The following is a 21,900-nucleotide window of genomic DNA, read 5'->3' as shown; positions in this document are numbered from 1 at the left end:
ATGACTTTATTTATTATTTCATTATTACTTCTTATTTTATTTTTTTATTGAGGCAATACGCAGGCCCGTTACATCACGTAGTGTCGCATGTGTAGAGGTGTAATTGTGTATGGGCGCGGATGGCTAACAAACACAGGGGGCGTGGTTAGGGCCGTACACAGAGGAGGTGCTCACACCGACGTTCGCACCTGCATCCCCCACGGGCCCCTCCCGGGGGCCGAGTACTATAAAAGGTGGTGAGCCGGAGGGCTCGAGGTCGGGGTATCAGCTTTAACCAGCGAAGACCGAAGACCAGCTAGCATAGGCCCCGGAGCTCCCCTGGCTCGCTGTCCTTGTCAGGGCCGACCAGGGCAAGCCGGTGGCGTGGCCCCGAGAGCCCAGACTCAGGGTGCCGGGATCCCAGCTTGACCAGGGCTGGGATAGGTAGCCTCCCTTAGCTCCGTAGTGGAGGACTTGGGCTTAGGTTAGCGGGGTTAGATGTTGTGTCTCCCTGTTAGCCGAGTAAAGGGGACGTTAACCCCTTAAGTACTGTGTGTACCCGCTACTGTACACAAGTTGGTGTTAATAAATAAGTGTGCCTCCGATCCCGTCGTCAAGCCTCCTGAATACTTCCCACACATGCGTGAATCGTCAACATGAGCTTAAATCCGGTTATGGAAAGCAGCAGGGGGGGGGGGGTTAAGAAAGATGGGCAGCAGGCCTCCTGCCCCAAACAAGGTGGTAAGAGGTCTGGGAGTGTATACATTTTCACAGCATTGATTCAGCACGAGCAAAACCCTGGTCCAGTGTCGACATACATTGTCTCATCAGCTAGCTCGAATCAATGCTGGTGAACTGCCAGAATGTGATACAGGGGCAGTTTGCTTGCACTGGAATGAATGCTGCTTGAAAGCACTCCTAGAAGATGGTGAGATCCATGCAAGAATTAATTGTAAACTACTATTTTATTATTGTAGCAGGTAAGGCCCCACTGCGCTATGTAGCTCCTTTTCAGAAGCGACCTATCACAAATGATAGCTCAAAGAAGTGGCTTATCGCATAGAAATTTACAGCAGCCAAATATTCTACACACATGTTGATTCTAAATGTAGAGGGAAAACCCAGAGGACCCGGAGACAAATCCACACGACTATGAGGAGAGATTTTGACTTAAAGCTTTCGTGACTGTAGGAATTCATATTCTATGTCATGTAGATAGAAAATTTAATTAAAACAATAATAAAACTTTTATTATTGTTTATTTTTTTCTACGTGACTATACCGAAAAAATCATGGAACATGGGGAGAGACACGCAAACTCCATACATAGAGCAGGCGTCAAGGACGGGATCGAAACCACAACCTCATTTATACCAGGCAAGGTAATTAACATCTTGCCACCGTGGCACCCCACTATTTTTCATGTGGAGGAGACATTGCTGATAGAATTTATTATTTATGTTCTCCACGACGAAATTGGAAGATTATTGTGAATGATTAATGATGGGCGGTGACGGGGCCCAGCTGTAGCGCGTTCTCCGCTCGGGGAAGATTCACGGTGTATGTCCAGTGGCCACCCCGGAGCGTGGAGGAGCGTCGTGGAGAGTGGTGGAGAGTGGAAAAGCGAGGTGGAGAGTGGTGGGACATGGTGGAGCATGGTGGAGCATAAAAAAGCTTAGAGGAGTGTAGAAAAGTGGAGGAGCGTGGAGGACTGTGGTGGAGCATGGGTTAGCGTGGAGGAGTATGTAGGAGTGTGGGTCAGTGTGGATGAGTGTGGGTTAGCGTGGAGGAGTGTGGGTTAGCATGGTGGAGTGTGGGTTACCATGGAGGAGCATGGAGGAGTGTGGGTTAGCGTGGAGGAGTGTGGGTTCGCATAGAGGAGCGTGGGTTAGCACGAAGGAGTGTGGGTTAGCGTGGATGAGTGTGGGTTACCATGGAGGAGCATGGAGGAGTGTGGGTTAGCATAGAGGAGCGTGGGTTAGCACGAAGGAGTGTGGGTTAGCGTGGAGGAGTGTGGGTTACCATGGAGGAGCATGGAGGAGTGTGGGTTAGCATAGAGGAGCGTGGGTTAGCACGAAGGAGTGTGGGTTAGCGTGGAGGAGTGTGGGTTACCATGGAGGAGCATGGAGGAGTGTGGGTTAGCGTGGAGGAGTGTGGGTTCGCATAGAGGAGCGTGGGTTAGCACGAAGGAGTGTGGGTTAGCATGGAGGAGTGTGGGTTACCATGGAGGAGCATGGAGGAGTGTGGGTTAGCGTGGAGGAGTGTGGGTTACCATGGAGGAGCATGGAGGAGTGTGGGTTAGCGTGGAGGAGCGTGGGTTAGCACGAAGGAGTGTGGGTTAGCGTGGAGGAGTGTGGGTTCGCATAGAGGAGTGTGGGTTAGCGTGGAGGAGTGTGGGTTAGCGTGGAGGAGTGTGGCTTAACGTCGAGGAGTGTGGGATAGCATGGAGGAGCATGGAGGAGTGTGGGTTAGCGTAGAGGAGCATGGAGGAGTGTGGTGGGGTATGGAGGAGCGTAATGGAGTGTAGATAAGCGTGGTGGAGTGCGGTTGAGCGTGGAGGAACGGGAGTATTGTGGAGGAGTGTGGATAAGGGTGGTGGAGGAGTACGGTGGAGCACAGAGCAGCTCGGTGGAGCGTGGACGAGCATGGTTGAACATGAGAGAATGTAGTGGAGATTGGTGGAGTGCGGTGGAGTGTACCGGTCGGCCAGTGCCGTGGTGAGTGCGGGATCTTTCGCTCGGAGGCTCCAGTTGAGCGCGAGTCCGAGTCTCCCCGAGCGCACTGCCCTCACCGCCATCTCCTTGCAGATCCCGCGAGCTGGGATACCAACAAAGACAAAAATCCCCCGCAAAGCCTTTCATTTAATCTTGGGGAAAGTGCTGTTAGCGAATAGTAGCACATATGAAGGCCTACCCCCCAGGACATACTCTTGCAAAAGGTAACAGACATTCTCTCATCAGAGCATGTTTGTTTGCATGTTTTCAAAAAAGTATGTGTGGTTAATACAGATTTGATGCCTTGCAACATGTATAAATTTGAAGTGTGGGTTAGCGTAGAGGAGTGTGGGTTAACGACACATTTAAATATGTATACGATCTAACCCAAAAATCTTGATTTGAAGCTTTCGTGACTGCAGGAATCCATACTCTCTGGTTCTTTTGGTAAAGTTACGTAGATATAAAAATCAAAGAAAACACGACGTTTCGGTCGCAACACAAGCGTCCGTCATCAGGTGAGAATTAATTATCTGCTGTTGTTAGACAAGACTCTCTTACAATCACATGTAGCATTAACAGACAAAATGTTCACATCTGATTGGGACCATGTAGATAACATGACTATTTTTTCAGCTGCTTCAATGTCAACCAAAAGCAGAGTTAACCTGATTGCCAAATTCAACCTCCTGTCAAAAAAGAAATCCAAACCACACTTGAAAAAGTTAGATGTTAACAAGATTGTTATAAATCACAGTAACAGCCCAATTTCTGACAGCCTAAAATCGGTACTAAGGGGTTGAATTTCGCAGTCACCCCCAAACACATCCCGGTGGATGGCACCATTGCCCAGATCGACGTAGCCCTCAAAGATCTGAGACACATCCCAGTAGACGTTGCAAGATCTGAAATCGCTATCCTCAAGAATGCTAAGAAACCCATTAGCAACATCAGCAAGGACGAGGGTTTGGAAAAAGAGAGTTGATATTGTCATCCTCTCAGCCGACAAGCGCAATGCCACTGTCATCATGGATAAAACCACATACAACAACAAAATTTAGGACCCTCTCAATGATGGCTGCTATACCAAAATTAATAGAGACCCTACCATTAGCCTGGCTACTAAAACCAACAAAATAATCACTAATTCGACTTCCCTAATCGAACCCACCAAACAGCTCTCTCTAAAACCTTCGGCTGCTAGACCACCCAGATTTTACGGCCTACCAAAAATCCATAAAGAGGGTACTCCACTCCGTCCTATCGTCTCCACCATTAACTCACCCACTTACAGACTGGCACGATTGCTGACTGAGACTCTGCTTTTCTTCACGGGCAAGATCGCCTCAGCTGTACTTAATTCGGCCCACTTGGTTTCACTAATCAAGCACATATCACTATCCCCGGAGGATTTGCTCGTCAGTTTCGATGTAGTCTCCCTCTTCACCAAGGTACCCGTACCTGATACTATTGCAACCATTGAAGACCTGGTCCAACAGGGACTGAATCCTGATGTACCTTTGTTGGTAAGGCACTGCCTTACCAACACATACTTCACCTGTGATGGTACTTTCTACAAACAGAATGAAGGTATGGACTCTCCCCTATCACCAGTGGTAGCGAATGTTTTCATGGAGAAATTTGACACAGATGCCATCCAGACATCCACCCGACGTCCTTCCTTGTGGAAGAGATACGTAGATGACACGTTCGTCATCCGGCCACATGGCCTGCCAGCACTGAACCAATTTCTCAACCACATCAATTCCATACACCCATCTATCAAATTCACCATGGAAGTGAAAAATGATGGCAAGCTACCATTCCTGGATGTTTTGATCGAGAAGAGGCCTGATGGCTCATTGGGACACTGTCTATAGGAAAGCCACCCACACGGATTCCTATCTAAAGCCTGACTCCATCCACCATCCAGCCCAGAAGAATTCCCTCATCAAAACACTACACCATAGGGCTCGTTGCATCTCCGACCAACACCGCCTAGCCAGTGAGCTTGAGCACGTACGCCAGGCTCTTAGGAGGAATGGATATTCTGACCGCACAATCCGCAAAGCTGCATCTCCAACCATAGGTAGATAACCCTCTGAAGACCCAATCAAAACCATCACCTTGCCATACATAGCAGGGGTCACCAAAAGGATTTCCAAAATCTTGAAGAAAAACAAGATCCAAGTTCGGTTCAATACAGTACACAAAATCCGTGATTTGATCCCACCGGTGAAGGATGCGATTCCGGACATGCAATGTCCTGGTGTCTATAAGCTGAGTTGTGTCTGCGGCAGCAGTTACATTATTAAAACGAAGCGACATTTCTCAGCCCGGGTTCGCGAACACAAAGCGGATTTGAAACACGGTAGAACCAACACCTCGGTGGCGGATCATTGTTTCAACGCTATGACATTGTTTTTTCCGAGAACAAGGTGCTCTGCAAACCCTCGGGCTACCATCAGAGATGTGTTGATGTAGCCATCCAGATATTCAAACACAGACAAAACTTTAATCGAGGAGATGGAATCAGATGGAGCAATCATTGGACGGACGTGATAAACCACATCAAGTTTTGACTGCTGTGATTTGCACTCACCCACCTGTGCTGTTTTCATCTACTAATTCATGGACATGCTAATTTCTCCAGCCCCCACCCGTCCCTGCACGCCACAAACCCTCCCCCCTCTCCCCCGTGAACTCCTGCAGCTACGACTCTACAAACCCCACCCCCCTTCCCCCCCCTCCCGTGCCTATATAAAGCCACAACAGCAGATCAACCTCTTATGTTTAAACATCTTAACACCTCCTGTTTTATTGCCAGAAAGGGTAAAACCTATTCTTATTATTGTTTCATCATTTTGGATACTGGCAAAAAAGGTCCCACAAGGGTTCCGCATACGGAATTTCACTTTGCGGATAACCTGTCAGGACCGGTTCCGTTCCGTATATATCCAGGGTTGCCTATGCAAGGGACGCAAAGAGGTGAACCAAATTCAGAAAATAAATAAATCAATACTCATACGGGCCTGTTGGCTCGTGAGTTTAAATAGCACGCTCGACTCTCATTGGTGAGGAGCTCTCACAGGGGGAAGAGCTGCTGGACGTAGGGTGCTCAATCTGACTGGAGGGTGGAAAACCATCCAAATCGGATTAGTCATCAGGGTCATTGGAAAGAGCCTTTAACGTGAAATAAAGAGGATCAGTGAAGAGTCGGGCAAAGTTCCATGTATGTTTGTATGTGTGTTGAACTTCTAACGTACCGTGCATAGCCAACGATGCTAATAAATGTATGTTGAACTTCTTTCGCACCGTACATAGTCAACCGTGCTAATGTATGTATGTTGAACTTCTTTCGCACCATACGTAGCAAACCATGCTAATGTATGCATGTAGAACTTTTCGCACCTTATGTAGTCAACCGTGTTAATGTATGAATGTAGAACTTATTTCGCAATGTATGTATCCAACCGTGCTAATGTATGTAAGTTGAACTTCTTTCGCACCGTGCGTAGCAAACCATGCTAATGTATGCATGTAGAACTTTTCGCACCTTATTTAGTCAACCGTGTTAATGTATGAATGTAGAACTTATTTTGAAATGTATGTATCCAACCGTGCTAATGTATGTATGTTGAACTTCTTTCGCACCGTACATAGCCAACCATGCTAATCAGGATTGTGAGGGTGAAGGACAATAAACTAAACACAACAACATTTCTAAAGAGATTAGTTTCAAACTAGATGATTTAACAGTGCACAGCTCCAGTTGCTTCCTAATATTGGAAGGAAAAGCGTTCCAGAAATGACCAAGGAGGGGATTGAAGGAGCCAATAGAAGGGGTTTGGAGCGCCTCCTCCAACAGAGTAATTCCCTGATGGGTGACGGACGTACTGTGCTGAAGACGGAACGAAGTCTAAATTAAAGACTTCCCTGGGCTGGAACTCCTTTACACCCTGCGTTAAACGAACTACATCCCTGCTTATTGAAGGGCCACTTGCTGCTTAAAGGCCTGTGGGCAGGCAAATACTGTGTACAGAAGAACAAAAAAAAAAGATCTTACCCTGCTCCTGCAAGTTCCTCTCCTGGCAGATCCTGAGCACCTTCTGGGCCTTGCGCTCGCTCTGCAGGGGCAGCCGCACGAGCCACAGCTTCATGACAGCGCGGCCCTCCTCACCGCACGCATCCAGGTACACCGGCGCCAGGCTCCACAAGCTGCGGCACCGCACCAACACAAACAGACCACCACCATCACCGCCGCCACTGCCATTGCCACAATCTCCGCCACCATCTCCGCAACCACCGCCACCATCACCGACATCGCCGCCAGCGCCACCACCATCACCACCACCGCCGCCATCGCCGCCATCACCACCACCACCACGGCCAGCGCCACCACGGCCACCACCATCACCACCACCACGGCCACCACCATCACCACCATCACCGCCGCCACTGTCACCACCACCATCACCGCCACTGTCACCACCGTCTTCACCACCACCATCATCACCGCCGCCATCACCACCACCACCGCAGGCACCACCATCACCACCATCACGGCCAGAACCGCCACCACCACCACAGTCTTAAACAATGGACTTTTGGGCAAAGAATTAAAAATAAGTAGAGGTTTTACCCTTTCTGGCAATAAAACAGGAGGAGTTAAGATGTTCAAACACCAAATAGATACCTTTTACAAGGCATCAAGTCTGCATTAACCACACATACTTGTGCCAAAATATGCAAAGAAACATGCTATCTGTGTATGTATATATGGGCAAAAAAAACCCATACAGTAGAATCTCTGATCACGAACGCTTCTGACCACGACCAAATCGGGTTCCGACCAAAAAATTCACAATATTTTTTAATCTGGTCACGAACACATACTCGGGTGGCGATCAAACACGGCCGCGGCCGATTTCCCCTTCCGCGCCATTTTTTTTTGTAAGCGCCAAATTTCCTGTCGTGAATTCGGAGAGAACTCGGAGTTAAGTTTTGTTTGTTTTGTTGAATTACACAAGGCGTAACAGTTATGTATATAACTTTTGTTATATAAAATTCCTAGGAAGATATTAATTTTGTGAGTGTAGTCATACCCCTCCCCCCTCATTCAAGCCGTAATTTAGAGAGCGAAAGCGCTGAGTATGTAAATCGATAACATCATTCATACAATGATGCGGTGAAGTAAACGTTCATACGATATTACGGTGAATGCGTCCAAAAACAATACTGTACCAAAATATTACTGTTAACTTACTTTCAATAGAAACATGAATTGCTCATACGAATATTCTCACTCTCTCTCTCGCAGAATCGACCGACTGATGTAGCAGACGAAACAATCATCTTGTTGAACGATTCTAAACCTTGACGCGGCAATGTTAGTTTTCTCTGTTGTTCAAGGTTTTCTCAGTGTTATTCAATGTTTTTACATTTAGTTTACTATTACACTGTGAATTCTATGGCATAATTAACTATTTTTGTGCTTAAAAATCTAAAAAAAACTATATTTATATACAGTTCATAGGAGTTTGGAACGGATTAATCGTATTTACATACAATCCAATGGGGAAATTAGGTTCGAGTCACGACCAAATCGGGTTGCAACCAAAGTTATGGTCGTGACCAGAGGTTCTACTGTACATAGATACTTCAGACCGTCTGTGAAAGCCAGCAGTGCCTTCCTTCGTGAGAATGAAGTGAATGTTCAATGTACTCAATAATTATGTAATTAAATGTAGTTGAGCTTGTTATAAAGAAAACCCACCTGTGATGCGCCATGAGGTTCGTGGCGAATTCCAGGAGGAGGAACTCACGCAGACTGGTGCCCGACCTGCAACACAACCGCTAATTCACAATTACACATGACCCACAACACACAAAGACACAGATCCCCCGTATAGCCTTTATAGACTGTTGGGGCAAGTGAAGTTAGCGAGCACCTATGAAGGCCAGCACGGCACATGAGGGGTAGGTAGCCAGCACCAGGCCCGACCGCCTTTGTCTCACCAGTGGCGATGTTTACGCACTGCACCAGGTACTCATTTGAGGCTCACTCAACCTAGGGGAGGAGGCCCAGGACTGGTTCTTGGCTGTGAGTGAGAATCGAACTCGGGTATTCAGGTTTGTAGCGCAGCGCGATAACCACTGTACGACCAAGCACACACTCACACACACTCGTGTAGTGACTGTGCTTGTCACTGTATGGTGCCAGGGCTTACGAAGCCACGGCGGGTAATGTGTTGTTATTACGGGCAGCCCGGGTTACAGGCTGTAGTACCAGCCCTAGTGGGGCTTGGGTGAGCGCTGGTTAGCGCGGAGGCACCGCGAGCAGTGTGCGGTGCTGGCTCCTGGTGAGGGAGCGAGAGGGAGCGTCAGCCAGCCAAGGTTACCTTGGGGCATGATACGCTGGTTGACCTGCTGTCACGTGACCGGACAATATTGGAGGGGGGCCACCGATGGACAAGGGCCATGGGGCGGTCACGTGGTCCAAAGGAGCTCTCGGGAACCTTCGAGAAGGAGCTCTCGGGAACCTTCGAGAAGGAGCTCGAGAGACCTGGAAGGTGGGCGGGGCGAAGGGTGGAGCCAGCCCCAGCCCGGGGGCATATAACGAGGGCCCAATGAGGAGCTCGAGGTTCTTCGTGTGCTGGTATTACGAAGATCCACGTCAGGGAGAAGCCTCTAGCCACGCGGTCTGGGACCCCGTTTGTGGTCCGGACCGGGATAGCGAACCGTGTCTAGTTCTGCTGTAGCGTGGTTATATGGGCATTCCAGACCCAAGTGCAGATCGTGTTGTGTTGCGTGTTAATGTGTAATAAATAGTGTTGCTCCCAAGATAACGTCTGCGACTCAGTTAGACTCACTACACTGGTATACGACGGCACCGATATAGATACTTATATACAACTGCCACCTTGCACCACTAAGTGGCAGCAACATCACCACAGCTCTTGTATGTATGTTAAACTTCTTTCGCACCGTACGTAGCCAACCGTGCTAATGTACGTTGAAATTATTTTTCGCATGTATGTTGAAAATATTTTGCACCGTACGTAGCGAACCGTGCTAATTCATGTTTGTTGAACTTTTTTTTTACCATTCGTAATGTATATATGAAATGTTTAACTTCTTTCGCACTGTACGTAGCCCACTAATCAAGAGTTAAAATTTAATTGGAGTGTTCAAGGCTAGGAGTATTTTAAAGTTGTCATGTGAAGTATTTAAGGCTCTTGCAGGCAGGTCATGGGACAGACCCAAGTGTTATGGGAGAGGCCAATTTTGACACGGCTGGTACCAATTTTTAGCGAGTCCACTCAGCTCGACATCCTCTCATACCTCATCAGTCCATCTCTTCACAAGCACGTGTTGTGCCCGTTTAGACCCCTCTATCCAGTCAAACATAAGTTGCTTGGGCATGCGGTGGGCTGGACATGCGGGCTACATTTCCCAGCGAACACACATTGCCTGCCGGAGGAGCTCATTGATGGGACTGTGTAAAGATTATTTTCAAAATCTGCGAGCGCCTCACGTAATGTTCTGGTTAAACCCAGGCTAGATCGTGGACAGACCAGCCTGAATGTTTACACCATTGGAACATCCTTTGCCAGTAGCAAAATATGATAATAGTTTTTTTACCCTTTTATCTGGCAACAAAACTGACACTTTTTTCTTACAAGGAGTCATGTTTGCATTGACCACAATACCTGCGGTGGGAATGCAAACAAAAAACACAACTCTGATAATGTATACAGTCCTTGAAATTGATTGGTCCACAAAAGGTTCAGTTTTGTTGCCAGATAAAAGGGTAAAAAAACAATTATCATATTTTGCTACTGACAAAAGAGGTTCCAATGGTGTAAATGCTTTCCCCGAGCTCTCATACTCTGATGGTGCATTGTCTTTGAGTTGTGCGCCTTTTGGCGTCATCTGGTCCAACACCATGTGAGACTAGTCTCTAAGAAAAGCTGTCTCGGGTGTGGACCAATCAATTTCAAGGACAGTGTATACATTATCAGAGTTGTGTTTTTTGTTTGCATTCCGACCGCAAGTATTGTGGTCAATGCAAACATGACTCCTTGTAAAAACATGGTGTCAGTTTTGTTGCCAGATAAAAGGGTAAAAAAACAATTATCAGCCTGAATGTTTCAAGCTTGTGCAGTTATTCCTTCAAAGGACTCCACGTTTTGCAAGAATGGAGAAAAGGGGGCATATAAATGTGGCCGAGAAGGCCCGGTGTTTCATACGGACCGACAGGAGCAGGTAGCACCCACACAGCATTATGCAACTGATTAAATATAATGCTGCCTAAACTGATTCAGATTAGTAAGGGTTGTCACGTAAACAACACATGCCAACTCATTATCAATTACTGAACGAGTAACTAATTGGCATGTTTTGTTTACATGACAAACCTTACTAACTGGCTGTGTCGGGTGGTGGTGGGTTTATTGATACATTTATGTTTACGCGATCTAACCCAAAAAAAACCTTTATTATGGATAATATTGGTCGAGGAAACCTTCAACTACTACGTGTTAAACTGATCCAGATTGAGACCTCTGCAGCTGGTCTTAAGCACACTGCTCATGTATGGGAACGCCTCCACTCTCTCCACAACTGCCCCAGTTAATCAAACAGGAGTTGAGGTGGCGGAGGAATTGATGGGATAAAATACCCAGGTAGGCGCTCTGATTTGGTGGCTGATGATAAGGCCCCACCTCTTAGTGGCATACTCCAGGTCCAGCAGTAGATTTCTCCAACTAATTATCAGAGTGAACAGCAATTCCCATGCAACTATATTAGAAAGAAACAAGTTAATAATCATTCCTACATTAACATTAGCCGCCCCGCCCATCTCTAAACCTTTATAAACAGCCTGCCTAAGCAGCTTTCCCCCTCTTTATTCACCTGATGACGATTGCTTGTGTTGCGATTGACACATCGTGATATTGTTATTTTTTTTTCTTTTCTATCTACGTGGCTTTAATGAAAGACTCAAAGAATATGAATTCCCACACCATTAGCATACGCAACAAAGTTGACCAGTTAGGAGCCATCCCTTGACCCCACACATACACACATACAAAATACAAAGATCCCCCACATAGCATTTAACAGACTGTTGGAGCAAGTGCTCTTAGCGAGTAGTTGAAAAGCTATATGGCGGATCTTTGTCTTTTATACGCGTAGCATGAGGCGCTGGCTCTTACTGGAGTTGCTGACAGTGATGCAGCAGGTCACTGAGATGGGCCACGAACCACCAGTTGTTAAGCGCCAAGCTGCAAAGAGATAATAAGAACATTTGGGTGAGTTGGCAATCCACAAAGGCCACCGCACTAAACGTGTCCCACACCAAGCACCCCCCCCCCCTTTCAGTCTCAAAATGCAAAAACCACCGTCACCACCACGGAGAGCACATGTGACAATATGCACAACACACGCCTCCTTCCCATCTCAGAACACATGCGTATTCTGTGACTTGTATTTCTATAATGACGCAAATGATTATTAACTTGTTAATTTCTAATATAGTTGCGTCGAATAGAACAGGTTGCCTGTGAGTGCATTCCCTGTGAGTGAGTTCCCTGTCAGTGAGTGAGCTGCCTCTGAGTGATTGAGTGAGTTCCCTGTGAGTGAGTTCCCTGTGAGTGAATGAGTTCCCTGTGAGTGAGTTCCCTGTGAGTGAATGAGAACCCTGTGAGTGAGTTCCCCGTGAGTGAGTTCCCTGTGAATGAGTTCCCCGTGAGTGAGTTCCCTGTGAGTGAGTGAGTGAGTTCCCTGTGAGTGAGTTCCCTGTGAGTGAGTTCCCTGTGAGTGAGTTCCCTGTGAGTGAATGAGTTCCCTGTGAGTGAGTGAGTTCCCTGTGAGTGAGTGAGTTCCCTGTGAGTGAGTTCCCTGTGAGTGAGTGAGTTCAATGTCAATGAGTTCCCTGTGAGTAAGTTCCCTGTGAGTGAGTTCCTGTGAGTGAGTGAGTTCCCTGTGAGTGAGTTCCTGCGAGTGAGTGAGTTCCCTGTCAATGAGTTCCCTGTGAGTGAGTTCCCTGTGAGTGAATGAGTTCCCTGTGAGTGAGTGAGTTCCCTGTGAGTGAGTGAGTTCGCTGTGAGTGAGTTCCCTGTGAGTGAGTGAGTTCCCTGTGAGTGAGTTCCCTGTGAGTGAGTTCCCTGTGAGTGAGTTGCATGTGAGTGAGTTCCCTGTGAGTGAGTTACCTGTGAGTGAGTTTCCTGTGAGTGAGTGAGTTCCCTGTGAGTGAGTTCCCTGTGAGCGAGTTCCCTGTGAGTGAGTTCCCTGTGAGCGAGTTCCCTGTGAGTGAGTGATTTCCCTGTCAATGAGTTCCCTGTGAGTGAGTTCCCTGTGAGTGAGTTCCCTGTGAGTGAATGAGTTCCCTGTGAGTGAGTTCCCTGTGAGTGAGTTCCCTGTGAGTGAGTTCCCTGTGAGTGAGTTTCCTGTGAGTGAGTGAGTTCCCTGTGAGTGAGTGAGTTCCCTGTGAGTGAGTTCCCTGTGAGTGAGTGAGTTCCCTGTGAGTGAGTGAGTTCCCCGTGAGTGAGTGAGTGAGTTCCCTGTGAGTGAGTGAGTTCCCTATGAATGAGTTCCCTGTGAGTGAGTTCCCTGTGAGTGAGTGAGTTCCCTGTGCGTTCCCTGTGAGTGAGTTCCCTGTCAGTGAGTGAGTTGCCTGTGAGTGAGTGAGTTCGCTGTGAGTGAGAAAGTGAGTTCCCTGTGAGTGAGTGAGTTCCCTGTGAGTGAGTGAGTGAGTTCCCTGTGAGTGAGTGAGTTCCCTGTGAGTGAGTGAGTTCCCTGTGAGTGAGTGAGTTCCCTGTGAGTGAGTGAGTTCCCTGTGAGTGAGTTCCCTATGAATGAGTTCCCTGTGAGTGAGTTCCCTGTGAGTGAGTTCCCTGTGAGTGAGTTCCCTGTGAGTGAGCTCCCTGTCAATGAGTTCCCTGTGAGTGAGTTCCCTGTGAGTGAGTGAGTTCCCTGTGAGTGAGTTTCCTGTGAGTGAGTTCCCTGTGAGTGAGTTCCCTGTGAGTGAGTTCCCTGTGAGTGGATGAGTTCCCTGTGAGTGAGTTTCCTGTGAGTGAGTTCCCTGTGAGTGAGTTCCCTGTGAGTGAGTGAGTTCCCTGTGAGTGAGTGAGTTCCCTGTGAGTGAATGAGTTCCCTGTGAGTGAATGAGTTCCCTGTGAGTGAGTTCCATGTGAGTGAGTTCCCCATGAGTAAGTGAATTCCCTGTGAGTGAGTTCCCTGTGAGTGAGTTCCCCGTGAGTAAGTAAGTTCCCTGTGAGCGAGTTCCCTGTGAGCGAGTTCCCTGTGAGCGAGTTCCCTGTGAATGAGTTCCCTGTGAGTGAGTTTCCTGTGAGTGAGTTCCCTGTGAGTGAGTGAGTTCCCTGTGAGTGAGTTCCCTGTGAGCGAGTTCCCTGTGAGGGAGTGATTTCCCTGTCAATGAGTTCCCTGTGAGTGAGTTACCTGTGAGTGAATGAGTTCCCTGTGAGTGAGTTCCATGTGAGTGAGTTCCCTGTGAGTGAGTGATTTCCCTGTCAATGAGTTCCCTGTGAGTGAGTTCCCTGTGAGTGAATGAGTTCCCTGTGAGTGAGTTCCCTGTGAGTGAGTGAGTTTCCTGTGAGTGAGTTCCATGTGAGTGAGTGAGTTCCCTGTGAGTGAGTGAGTTCCCTGTGAGTGAGTTCCCTGTGAGTGAGTGAGTTCCCTGTGAGTGAGTGAGTTCCCTGTGAGTGAGTGAGTGAGTGAGTTCCCGATGAATGAGTTCCCGTGAGTGAGTTCCCTGTGAGTGAGCGAGTTGCCTGTGAGTGAGTGAGTTCCCTGTGAGTGAGTTCCTTGTGAGTAAGTGAGTTCCCTGTGAGTGAGTGAGTTCCATGTGAGTGAGTTCCCTGTGAGTGAATGAGTTCCCTGTGAGTGAGTGAGTTCCCTGTGAATGAGTTCCCTGTGAGTGAATGAGTTCCCTGTGAGTGAGTTCCCTGTGAGTGAGTTCCCTGTGAGTGAGTTCCCTGTGAGTGAGTTCCCTCTGAGTGAGTTGCATGTGAGTGAGTTCCCTGTGAGTGAGTTACCTGTGAGTGAGTTTCCTGTGAGTGAGTGAGTTCCCTGTGAGTGAGTTCCCTGTGAGCGAGTTCCCTGTGAGTGAGTGATTTCCCTGTCAATGAGTTCCCTGTGAGTGAGTTCCCTGTGAGTGAGTTCCCTGTGAGTGAATGAGTTCCCTGTGAGTGAATTAGTTCCCTGTGAGTGAGTTCCCTGTGAGTGAGTTCCCTGTGAGTGAGTTCCCTGTGAGTGAGTGAGTTTCCTGTGAGTGAGTGAGTTCCCTGTGAGTGAGTTCCCTGTGAGTGAGTGAGTTCCCTGTGAGTGAGTGAGTTCCCTGTGAGTGAGTTCCCTGTGAGTGAATGAGTTCCCTGTGAGTGAGTTCCCTGTGAGTGAGAGAGTTCCCTGTGAGTGAGTGAGTTCCCTGTGAGTGAGTGAGCTCCCTGTGAGCGAGTTCCCTGTGAGTGAGTGATTTCCCTGTCAATGAGGTCCCTGTGAGTGAGTTCCCTGTGAGTGAATGAGTTCCCTGTGAGTGAGTTCCCTGTGAGTGAGTTCCCTGTGAGTGAGTTCCCTGGGAGTGAGTTCCCTGTGAGTGAGTGAGTTTCCTGTGAGTGAGTGAGTTCACTGTGAGTGAGTTCCCTGTGAGTGAGTGATTTCCCTGTCAATGAGTTCCCTGTGAGTGAGTGAGTTCCCTGTGAGTGAATGAGTTCCCTGTGAGTGAGTTCCCTGTGAGTGAGTTCCCTGTGAGTGAGTTCACTGTGAGTGAGTGAGTTAGTTCCCTGTGAGTGAGTGAGTTCCCTGTGAGTGAGTTCCCTGTGAGTGAGTGAGTTCCCTGTGAGTGAGTGAGTTCCCTGTGAGTGAGTGAGTTCCCTATGAATGAGTTCCCTGTGAGTGAGTGATTTCCCTGTCAATGAGGTCCCTGTGAGTGAGTTCCCTGTGAGTGAATGAGTTCCCTGTGAGTGAGTTCCCTGTGAGTGAGTGAGTTCCCTGTCAATGAGTTCCCTGTGAGTGAGTTCCCTGTGAGTGAGTTCCCTGTGAGTGAGTTCCCTGTGAGTGAATGAGTTCCCTGTGAGTGAGTTCCCTGTGAGTGAGTTCCCTGTGAGTGAGTTTCCTGTGAGTGAGTTCCCTGTGAGTGAGTTCCCTGTGAGTGAGTGAGTTCCCTGTGAGTGAGTGAGTTCCCTGTGAGTGAGTGAGTTCCCTGTCAATGAGTTCCCTGTGAGTGAGTTCCCTGTGAGTGAATGAGTTCCCTGTGAGTGAGTTCCCTGTGAGTGAGTTCCCTGTGAGTGAGTTTCCTGTGAGTGAGTTCCCTGTGAGTGAGTTACCTGTGAGTGAGTTTCCTGTGAGTGAGTGAGTGAGTTCCCTGTGAGTGAGTTCCCTGTGAGCGAGTTCCCTGTGAGTGAGTGATTTCCCTGTCAATGAGTTCCCTGTGAGTGAGTTCCCTGTGAGTGAATGAGTTCCCTGTGAGTGAGTTCCCTGTGAGTGAGTTCCCTGTGAGTTCCCTGTGAGTGAGTTCCCTGTGAGTGAGTGAGTTTCCTGTGAGTGAGTGAGTTCCCTGTGAGTGAGTGAGTTCCCTGTGAGTGAGTTCCCTATGAGTGAGTGAGTGAGTTAGTTCCCTGTGAGTGAGTGAGTTCCCTGTGAGTGAGTTCCCTGTGAGTGAGTGAGTTCCCTGTGAGTGAGTGAGTTCCCTGTGAGTGAGTGAGTTCCCTATGAATGAGTTCCCTGTGAGTGAGTTCCCTGTGAGTGAGTTCCCTGTGAGTGAGTTCCCTGTGAGTGAGTTCCCCATGAGTAAGTGAATTCCCTGTGAGTGAGTTCCCTGTGAGTGAGTTCCCCGTGAGTAAGTAAGTTCCCTGTGAGTGAGTTCCCTGTGAGCGAGTTCCCTGTGAGCGAGTTCCCTGTGAATGAGTTCCCTGTGAGTGAGTTTCCTGTGAGTGAGTTCCCTGTGAGTGAGTGAGTTCCCTGTGAGTGAGTTCCCTGTGAGCGAGTTCCCTGTGAGTGAGTGATTTCCCTGTCAATGAGTTCCCGGTGAGTGAGTTCCCTGTGAGTGAATGAGTTCCCTGTGAGTGAGTTCCATGTGAGTGAGTTCCCTGTGAGTGAGTGATTTCCCTGTCAATGAGTTCCCTGTGAGTGAGTTCCCTGTGAGTGAATGAGTTCCCTGTGAGTGAGTTCCCTGTGAGTGAGTTCCCTGTGAGTGAGTGAGTTTCCTGTGAGTGAGTTCCATGTGAGTGAGTGAGTTCCCTGTGAGTGAGTGAGTTCCCTGTGAGTGAGTTCCCTGTGAGTGAGTGAGTTCCCTGTGAGTGAGTGAGTTCCCTGTGAGTGAGTGAGTGAGTGAGTTCCCGATGAATGAGTTCCCGTGAGTGAGTTCCCTGTGAGTGAGCGAGTTGCCTGTGAGTGAGTGAGTTCCCTGTGAGTGAGTTCCTTGTGAGTAAGTGAGTTCCCTGTGAGTGAGTGAGTTCCATGTGAGTGAGTTCCCTGTGAGTGAATGAGTTCCCTGTGAGTGAGTGAGTTCCCTGTGAATGAGTTCCCTGTGAGTGAATGAGTTCCCTGTGAGTGAGTTCCCTGTGAGTGAGTTCCCTGTGAGTGAGTTCCCTGTGAGTGAGTTCCCTCTGAGTGAGTTGCATGTGAGTGAGTTCCCTGTGAGTGAGTTACCTGTGAGTGAGTTTCCTGTGAGTGAGTGAGTTCCCTGTGAGTGAGTTCCCTGTGAGCGAGTTCCCTGTGAGTGAGTGATTTCCCTGTCAATGAGTTCCCTGTGAGTGAGTTCCCTGTGAGTGAGTTCCCTGTGAGTGAATGAGTTCCCTGTGAGTGAATTAGTTCCCTGTGAGTGAATTAGTTCCCTGTGAGTGAGTTCCCTGTGAGTGAGTTCCCTGTGAGTGAGTTCCCTGTGAGTGAGTGAGTTTCCTGTGAGTGAGTGAGTTCCCTGTGAGTGAGTTCATTGTGAGTGAGTGAGTTCCCTGTGAGTGAGTGAGTTCCCTGTGAGTGAGTTCCCTGTGAGTGAATGAGTTCCCTGTGAGTGAGTTCCCTGTGAGTGAGAGAGTTCCCTGTGAGTGAGTGAGTTCCCTGTGAGTGAGTGAGCTCCCTGTGAGCGAGTTCCCTGTGAGTGAGTGATTTCCCTGTCAATGAGGTCCCTGTGAGTGAGTTCCCTGTGAGTGAATGAGTTCCCTGTGAGTGAGTTCCATGTGAGTGAGTTCCCTGTGAGTGAGTGATTTCCCTGTCAATGAGTTCCCTGTGAGTGAGTTCCCTGTGAGTGAATGAGTTCCCTGTGAGTGAGTTCCCTGTGAGTGAGTTCCCTGTGAGTGAGTGAGTTTCCTGTGAGTGAGTTCCATGTGAGTGAGTGAGTTCCCTGTGAGTGAGTGAGTTCCCTGTGAGTGAGTTCCCTGTGAGTGAGTGAGTTCCCTGTGAGTGAGTGAGTTCCCTGTGAGTGAGTGAGTGAGTGAGTTCCCGATGAATGAGTTCCCGTGAGTGAGTTCCCTGTGAGTGAGCGAGTTGCCTGTGAGTGAGTGAGTTCCCTGTGAGTGAGTTCCTTGTGAGTAAGTGAGTTCCCTGTGAGTGAGTGAGTTCCATGTGAGTGAGTTCCCTGTGAGTGAATGAGTTCCCTGTGAGTGAGTGAGTTCCCTGTGAATGAGTTCCCTGTGAGTGAATGAGTTCCCTGTGAGTGAGTTCCCTGTGAGTGAGTTCCCTGTGAGTGAGTTCCCTGTGAGTGAGTTCCCTCTGAGTGAGTTGCATGTGAGTGAGTTCCCTGTGAGTGAGTTACCTGTGAGTGAGTTTCCTGTGAGTGAGTGAGTTCCCTGTGAGTGAGTTCCCTGTGAGCGAGTTCCCTGTGAGTGAGTGATTTCCCTGTCAATGAGTTCCCTGTGAGTGAGTTCCCTGTGAGTGAGTTCCCTGTGAGTGAATGAGTTCCCTGTGAGTGAATTAGTTCCCTGTGAGTGAGTTCCCTGTGAGTGAGTTCCCTGTGAGTGAGTTCCCTGTGAGTGAGTGAGTTTCCTGTGAGTGAGTGAGTTCCCTGTGAGTGAGTTCATTGTGAGTGAGTGATTTCCCTGTGAGTGAGTGAGTTCCCTGTGAGTGAGTTCCCTGTGAGTGAATGAGTTCCCTGTGAGTGAGTTCCCTGTGAGTGAGAGAGTTCCCTGTGAGTGAGTGAGTTCCCTGTGAGTGAGTGAGCTCCCTGTGAGCGAGTTCCCTGTGAGTGAGTGATTTCCCTGTCAATGAGGTCCCTGTGAGTGAGTTCCCTGTGAGTGAATGAGTTCCCTGTGAGTGAGTTCCCTGTGAGTGAGTTCCCTGTGAGTGAGTTCCCTGGGAGTGAGTTCCCTGTGAGTGAGTGAGTTTTCTGTGAGTGAGTGAGTTCACTGTGAGTGAGTGAGTTCCCTGTGAGTGAGTTCCCTGTGAGTGAGTGATTTCCCTGTCAATGAGTTCCCTGTAAGTGAGTGAGTTCCCTGTGAGTGAATGAGTTCCCTGTGAGTGAGTTCCCTGTGAGTGAGTTCCCTGTGAGTGAGTTCACTGTGAGTGAGTGAGTTAGTTCCCTGTGAGTGAGTGAGTTCCCTGTGAGTGAGTTCCCTGTGAGTGAGTGAGTTCCCTGTGAGTGAGTGAGTTCCCTGTGAGTGAGTGAGTTCCCTATGAATGAGTTCCCTGTGAGTGAGTGATTTCCCTGTCAATGAGGTCCCTGTGAGTGAGTTCCCTGTGAGTGAATGAGTTCCCTGTGAGTGAGTTCCCTGTGAGTGAGTGAGTTCCCTGTCAATGAGTTCCCTGTGAGTGAGTTCCCTGTGAGTGAGTTCCCTGTGAGTGAGTTCCCTGTGAGTGAATGAGTTCCCTGTGAGTGAGTTCCCTGTGAGTGAGTTCCCTGTGAGTGAGTTTCCTGTGAGTGAGTTCCCTGTGAGTGAGTTCCCTGTGAGTGAGTTCCTTGTGAGTAAGTGAGTTCCCTGTGAGTGAGTGAGTTCCATGTGAGTGAGTTCCCTGTGAGTGAATGAGTTCCCTGTGAGTGAGTTCCCTGTGAATGAGTTCCCTGTGAGTGAATGAGTTCCCTGTGAGTGAGTTCCCTGTGAGTGAGTTCCCTGTGAGTGAGTTCCCTGTGAGTGAGTTCCCTCTGAGTGAGTTGCATGTGAGTGAGTTCCCTGTGAGTGAGTTACCTGTGAGTGAGTTTCCTGTGAGTGAGTGAGTTCCCTGTGAGTGAGTTCCCTGTGAGCGAGTTCCCTGTGAGTGAGTGATTTCCCTGTCAATGAGTTCCCTGTGAGTGAGTTCCCTGTGAGTGAGTTCCCTGTGAGTGAGTGAGTTCCCTGTGAGTGAATGAGTTCCCTGTGAGTGAATTAGTTCCCTGTGAGTGAGTTCCCTGTGAGTGAGTTCCCTGTGAGTGAGTTCCCTGTGAGTGAGTGAGTTTCCTGTGAGTGAGTGAGTTCCCTGTGAGTGAGTTCCCTGTGAGTGAGTGAGTTCCCTGTGAGTGAGTGAGTTCCCTGTGAGTGAGTTCCCTGTGAGTGAATGAGTTCCCTGTGAGTGAGTTCCCTGTGAGTGAGAGAGTTCCCTGTGAGTGAGTGAGTTCCCTGTGAGTGAGTGAGCTCCCTGTGAGCGAGTTCCCTGTGAGTGAGTGATTTCCCTGTCAATGAGGTCCCTGTGAGTGAGTTCCCTGTGAGTGAATGAGTTCCCTGTGAGTGAGTTCCCTGTGAGTGAGTTCCCTGTGAGTGAGTTCCCTGGGAGTGAGTTCCCTGTGAGTGAGTGAGTTTCCTGTGAGTGAGTGAGTTCACTGTGAGTGAGTGAGTTCCCTGTGAGTGAGTTCCCTGTGAGTGAGTGATTTCCCTGTCAATGAGTTCCCTGTGAGTGAGTGAGTTCCCTGTGAGTGAATGAGTTCCCTGTGAGTGAGTTCCCTGTGAGTGAGTTCCCTGTGAGTGAGTTCACTGTGAGTGAGTGAGTTAGTTCCCTGTGAGTGAGTGAGTTCCCTGTGAGTGAGTTCCCTGTGAGTGAGTGAGTTCCCTGTGAGTGAGTGAGTTCCCTGTGAGTGAGTGAGTTCCCTGTCAATGAGTTCCCTGTGAGTGAGTTCCCTGTGAGTGAGTTCCCTGTGAGTGAGTTCCCTGTGAGTGAATGAGTTCCCTGTGAGTGAGTTCCCTGTGAGTGAGTTCCCTGTGAGTGAGTTTCCTGTGAGTGAGTTCCCTGTGAGTGAGTGAGTTCCCTGTGAGTGAGTGAGTTCCCTGTGAGTGAGTGAGTTCCCTGTCAATGAGTTCCCTGTGAGTGAGTTCCCTGTGAGTGAATGAGTTCCCTGTGAGTGAGTTCCCTGTGAGTGAGTTCCCTGTGAGTGAGTTTCCTGTGAGTGAGTTCCCTGTGAGTGAGTTACCTGTGAGTGAGTTTCCTGTGAGTGAGTGAGTTCCCTGTGAGTGAGTTCCCTGTGAGCGAGTTCCCTGTGAGTGAGTGATTTCCCTGTCAATGAGTTCCCTGTGAGTGAGTTCCCTGTGAGTGAGTTCCCTGTGAGTGAGTTCCCTGTGAGTGAGTTCCCTGTGAGTGAGTTCCCTGTGAGTGAGTTCCCTGTGAGTGAGTTCCCTGTGAGTGAGTGAGTTTCCTGTGAGTGAGTGAGTTCCCTGTGAGTGAGTGAGTTCCCTGTGAGTGAGTTCCCTGTGAGTGAGTGAGTGAGTTAGTTCCCTGTGAGTGAGTGAGTTCCCTGTGAGTGAGTTCCCTGTGAGTGAGTGAGTTCCCTGTGAGTGAGTGAGTTCCCTATGAATGAGTTCCCTGTGAGTGAGTTCCCTGTGAGTGAGTTCCCTGTGAGTGAGTTCCCTGTGAGTGAGTTTCCTGTGAGTGAGTTCCCTGTCAGTGAGTTACCTGTGAGTGAGTTTCCTGTGAGTGAGTGAGTTCCCTGTGAGTGAGTTCCCTGTGAGCGAGTTCCCTGTGAGTGAGTGAGTTCCCTGTGAGTGAGTTCCCTGTGAGTGAGTTCCCTGTGAGTGAGTTCCCTGTGAGTGAGTTCCCTGTGAGTGAGTTCCCTGTGAGTGAGTTTCCTGTGAGTGAGTTCCCTGTGAGTGAGTTCCCTGTGAGTGAGTTCCTTGTGAGTAAGTGAGTTCCCTGTGAGTGAGTGAGTTCCATGTGAGTGAGTTCCCTGTGAGTGAATGAGTTCCCTGTGAGTGAGTGAGTTCCCTGTGAATGAGTTCCCTGTGAGTGAGTTCCCTGTGAGTGAGTTCCCTGTGAGTGAGTTCCCTGTGAGTGAGTTCCCTCTGAGTGAGTT

At 48.9% G+C, this 21,900-nt stretch overlaps 1 protein-coding gene across 3 annotated transcripts in view; it reads right to left on the bottom strand.

The window, feature by feature from the left end:
- NUP85 (nucleoporin 85) overlaps positions 1-21,900 on the bottom strand; it is an 84,718-nt gene that overhangs the window by 4,661 nt on the left and 58,157 nt on the right. For all 3 annotated transcript variants that reach the window (XM_078880716.1, XM_078880717.1, XM_078880718.1), the window contains 4 exons: positions 11,912-11,980; positions 8,470-8,535; positions 6,760-6,911; positions 2,679-2,796 (listed from right to left, as the gene is read on the bottom strand). In XM_078880716.1, the coding sequence (XP_078736842.1) occupies positions 2,679-2,796; positions 6,760-6,911; positions 8,470-8,535; positions 11,912-11,980 (405 nt within the window). The remainder of the gene's footprint in view (positions 1-2,678; positions 2,797-6,759; positions 6,912-8,469; positions 8,536-11,911; positions 11,981-21,900) is intronic.

The sequence above is a fragment of the Lampetra fluviatilis genome, chromosome 58, assembly GCF_964198595.1.
Source record: "Lampetra fluviatilis chromosome 58, kcLamFluv1.1, whole genome shotgun sequence".
Taxonomy (NCBI): Eukaryota; Metazoa; Chordata; class Hyperoartia; order Petromyzontiformes; family Petromyzontidae; genus Lampetra; species Lampetra fluviatilis.
This window is presented reverse-complemented; position numbering and strand designations above follow the sequence as displayed.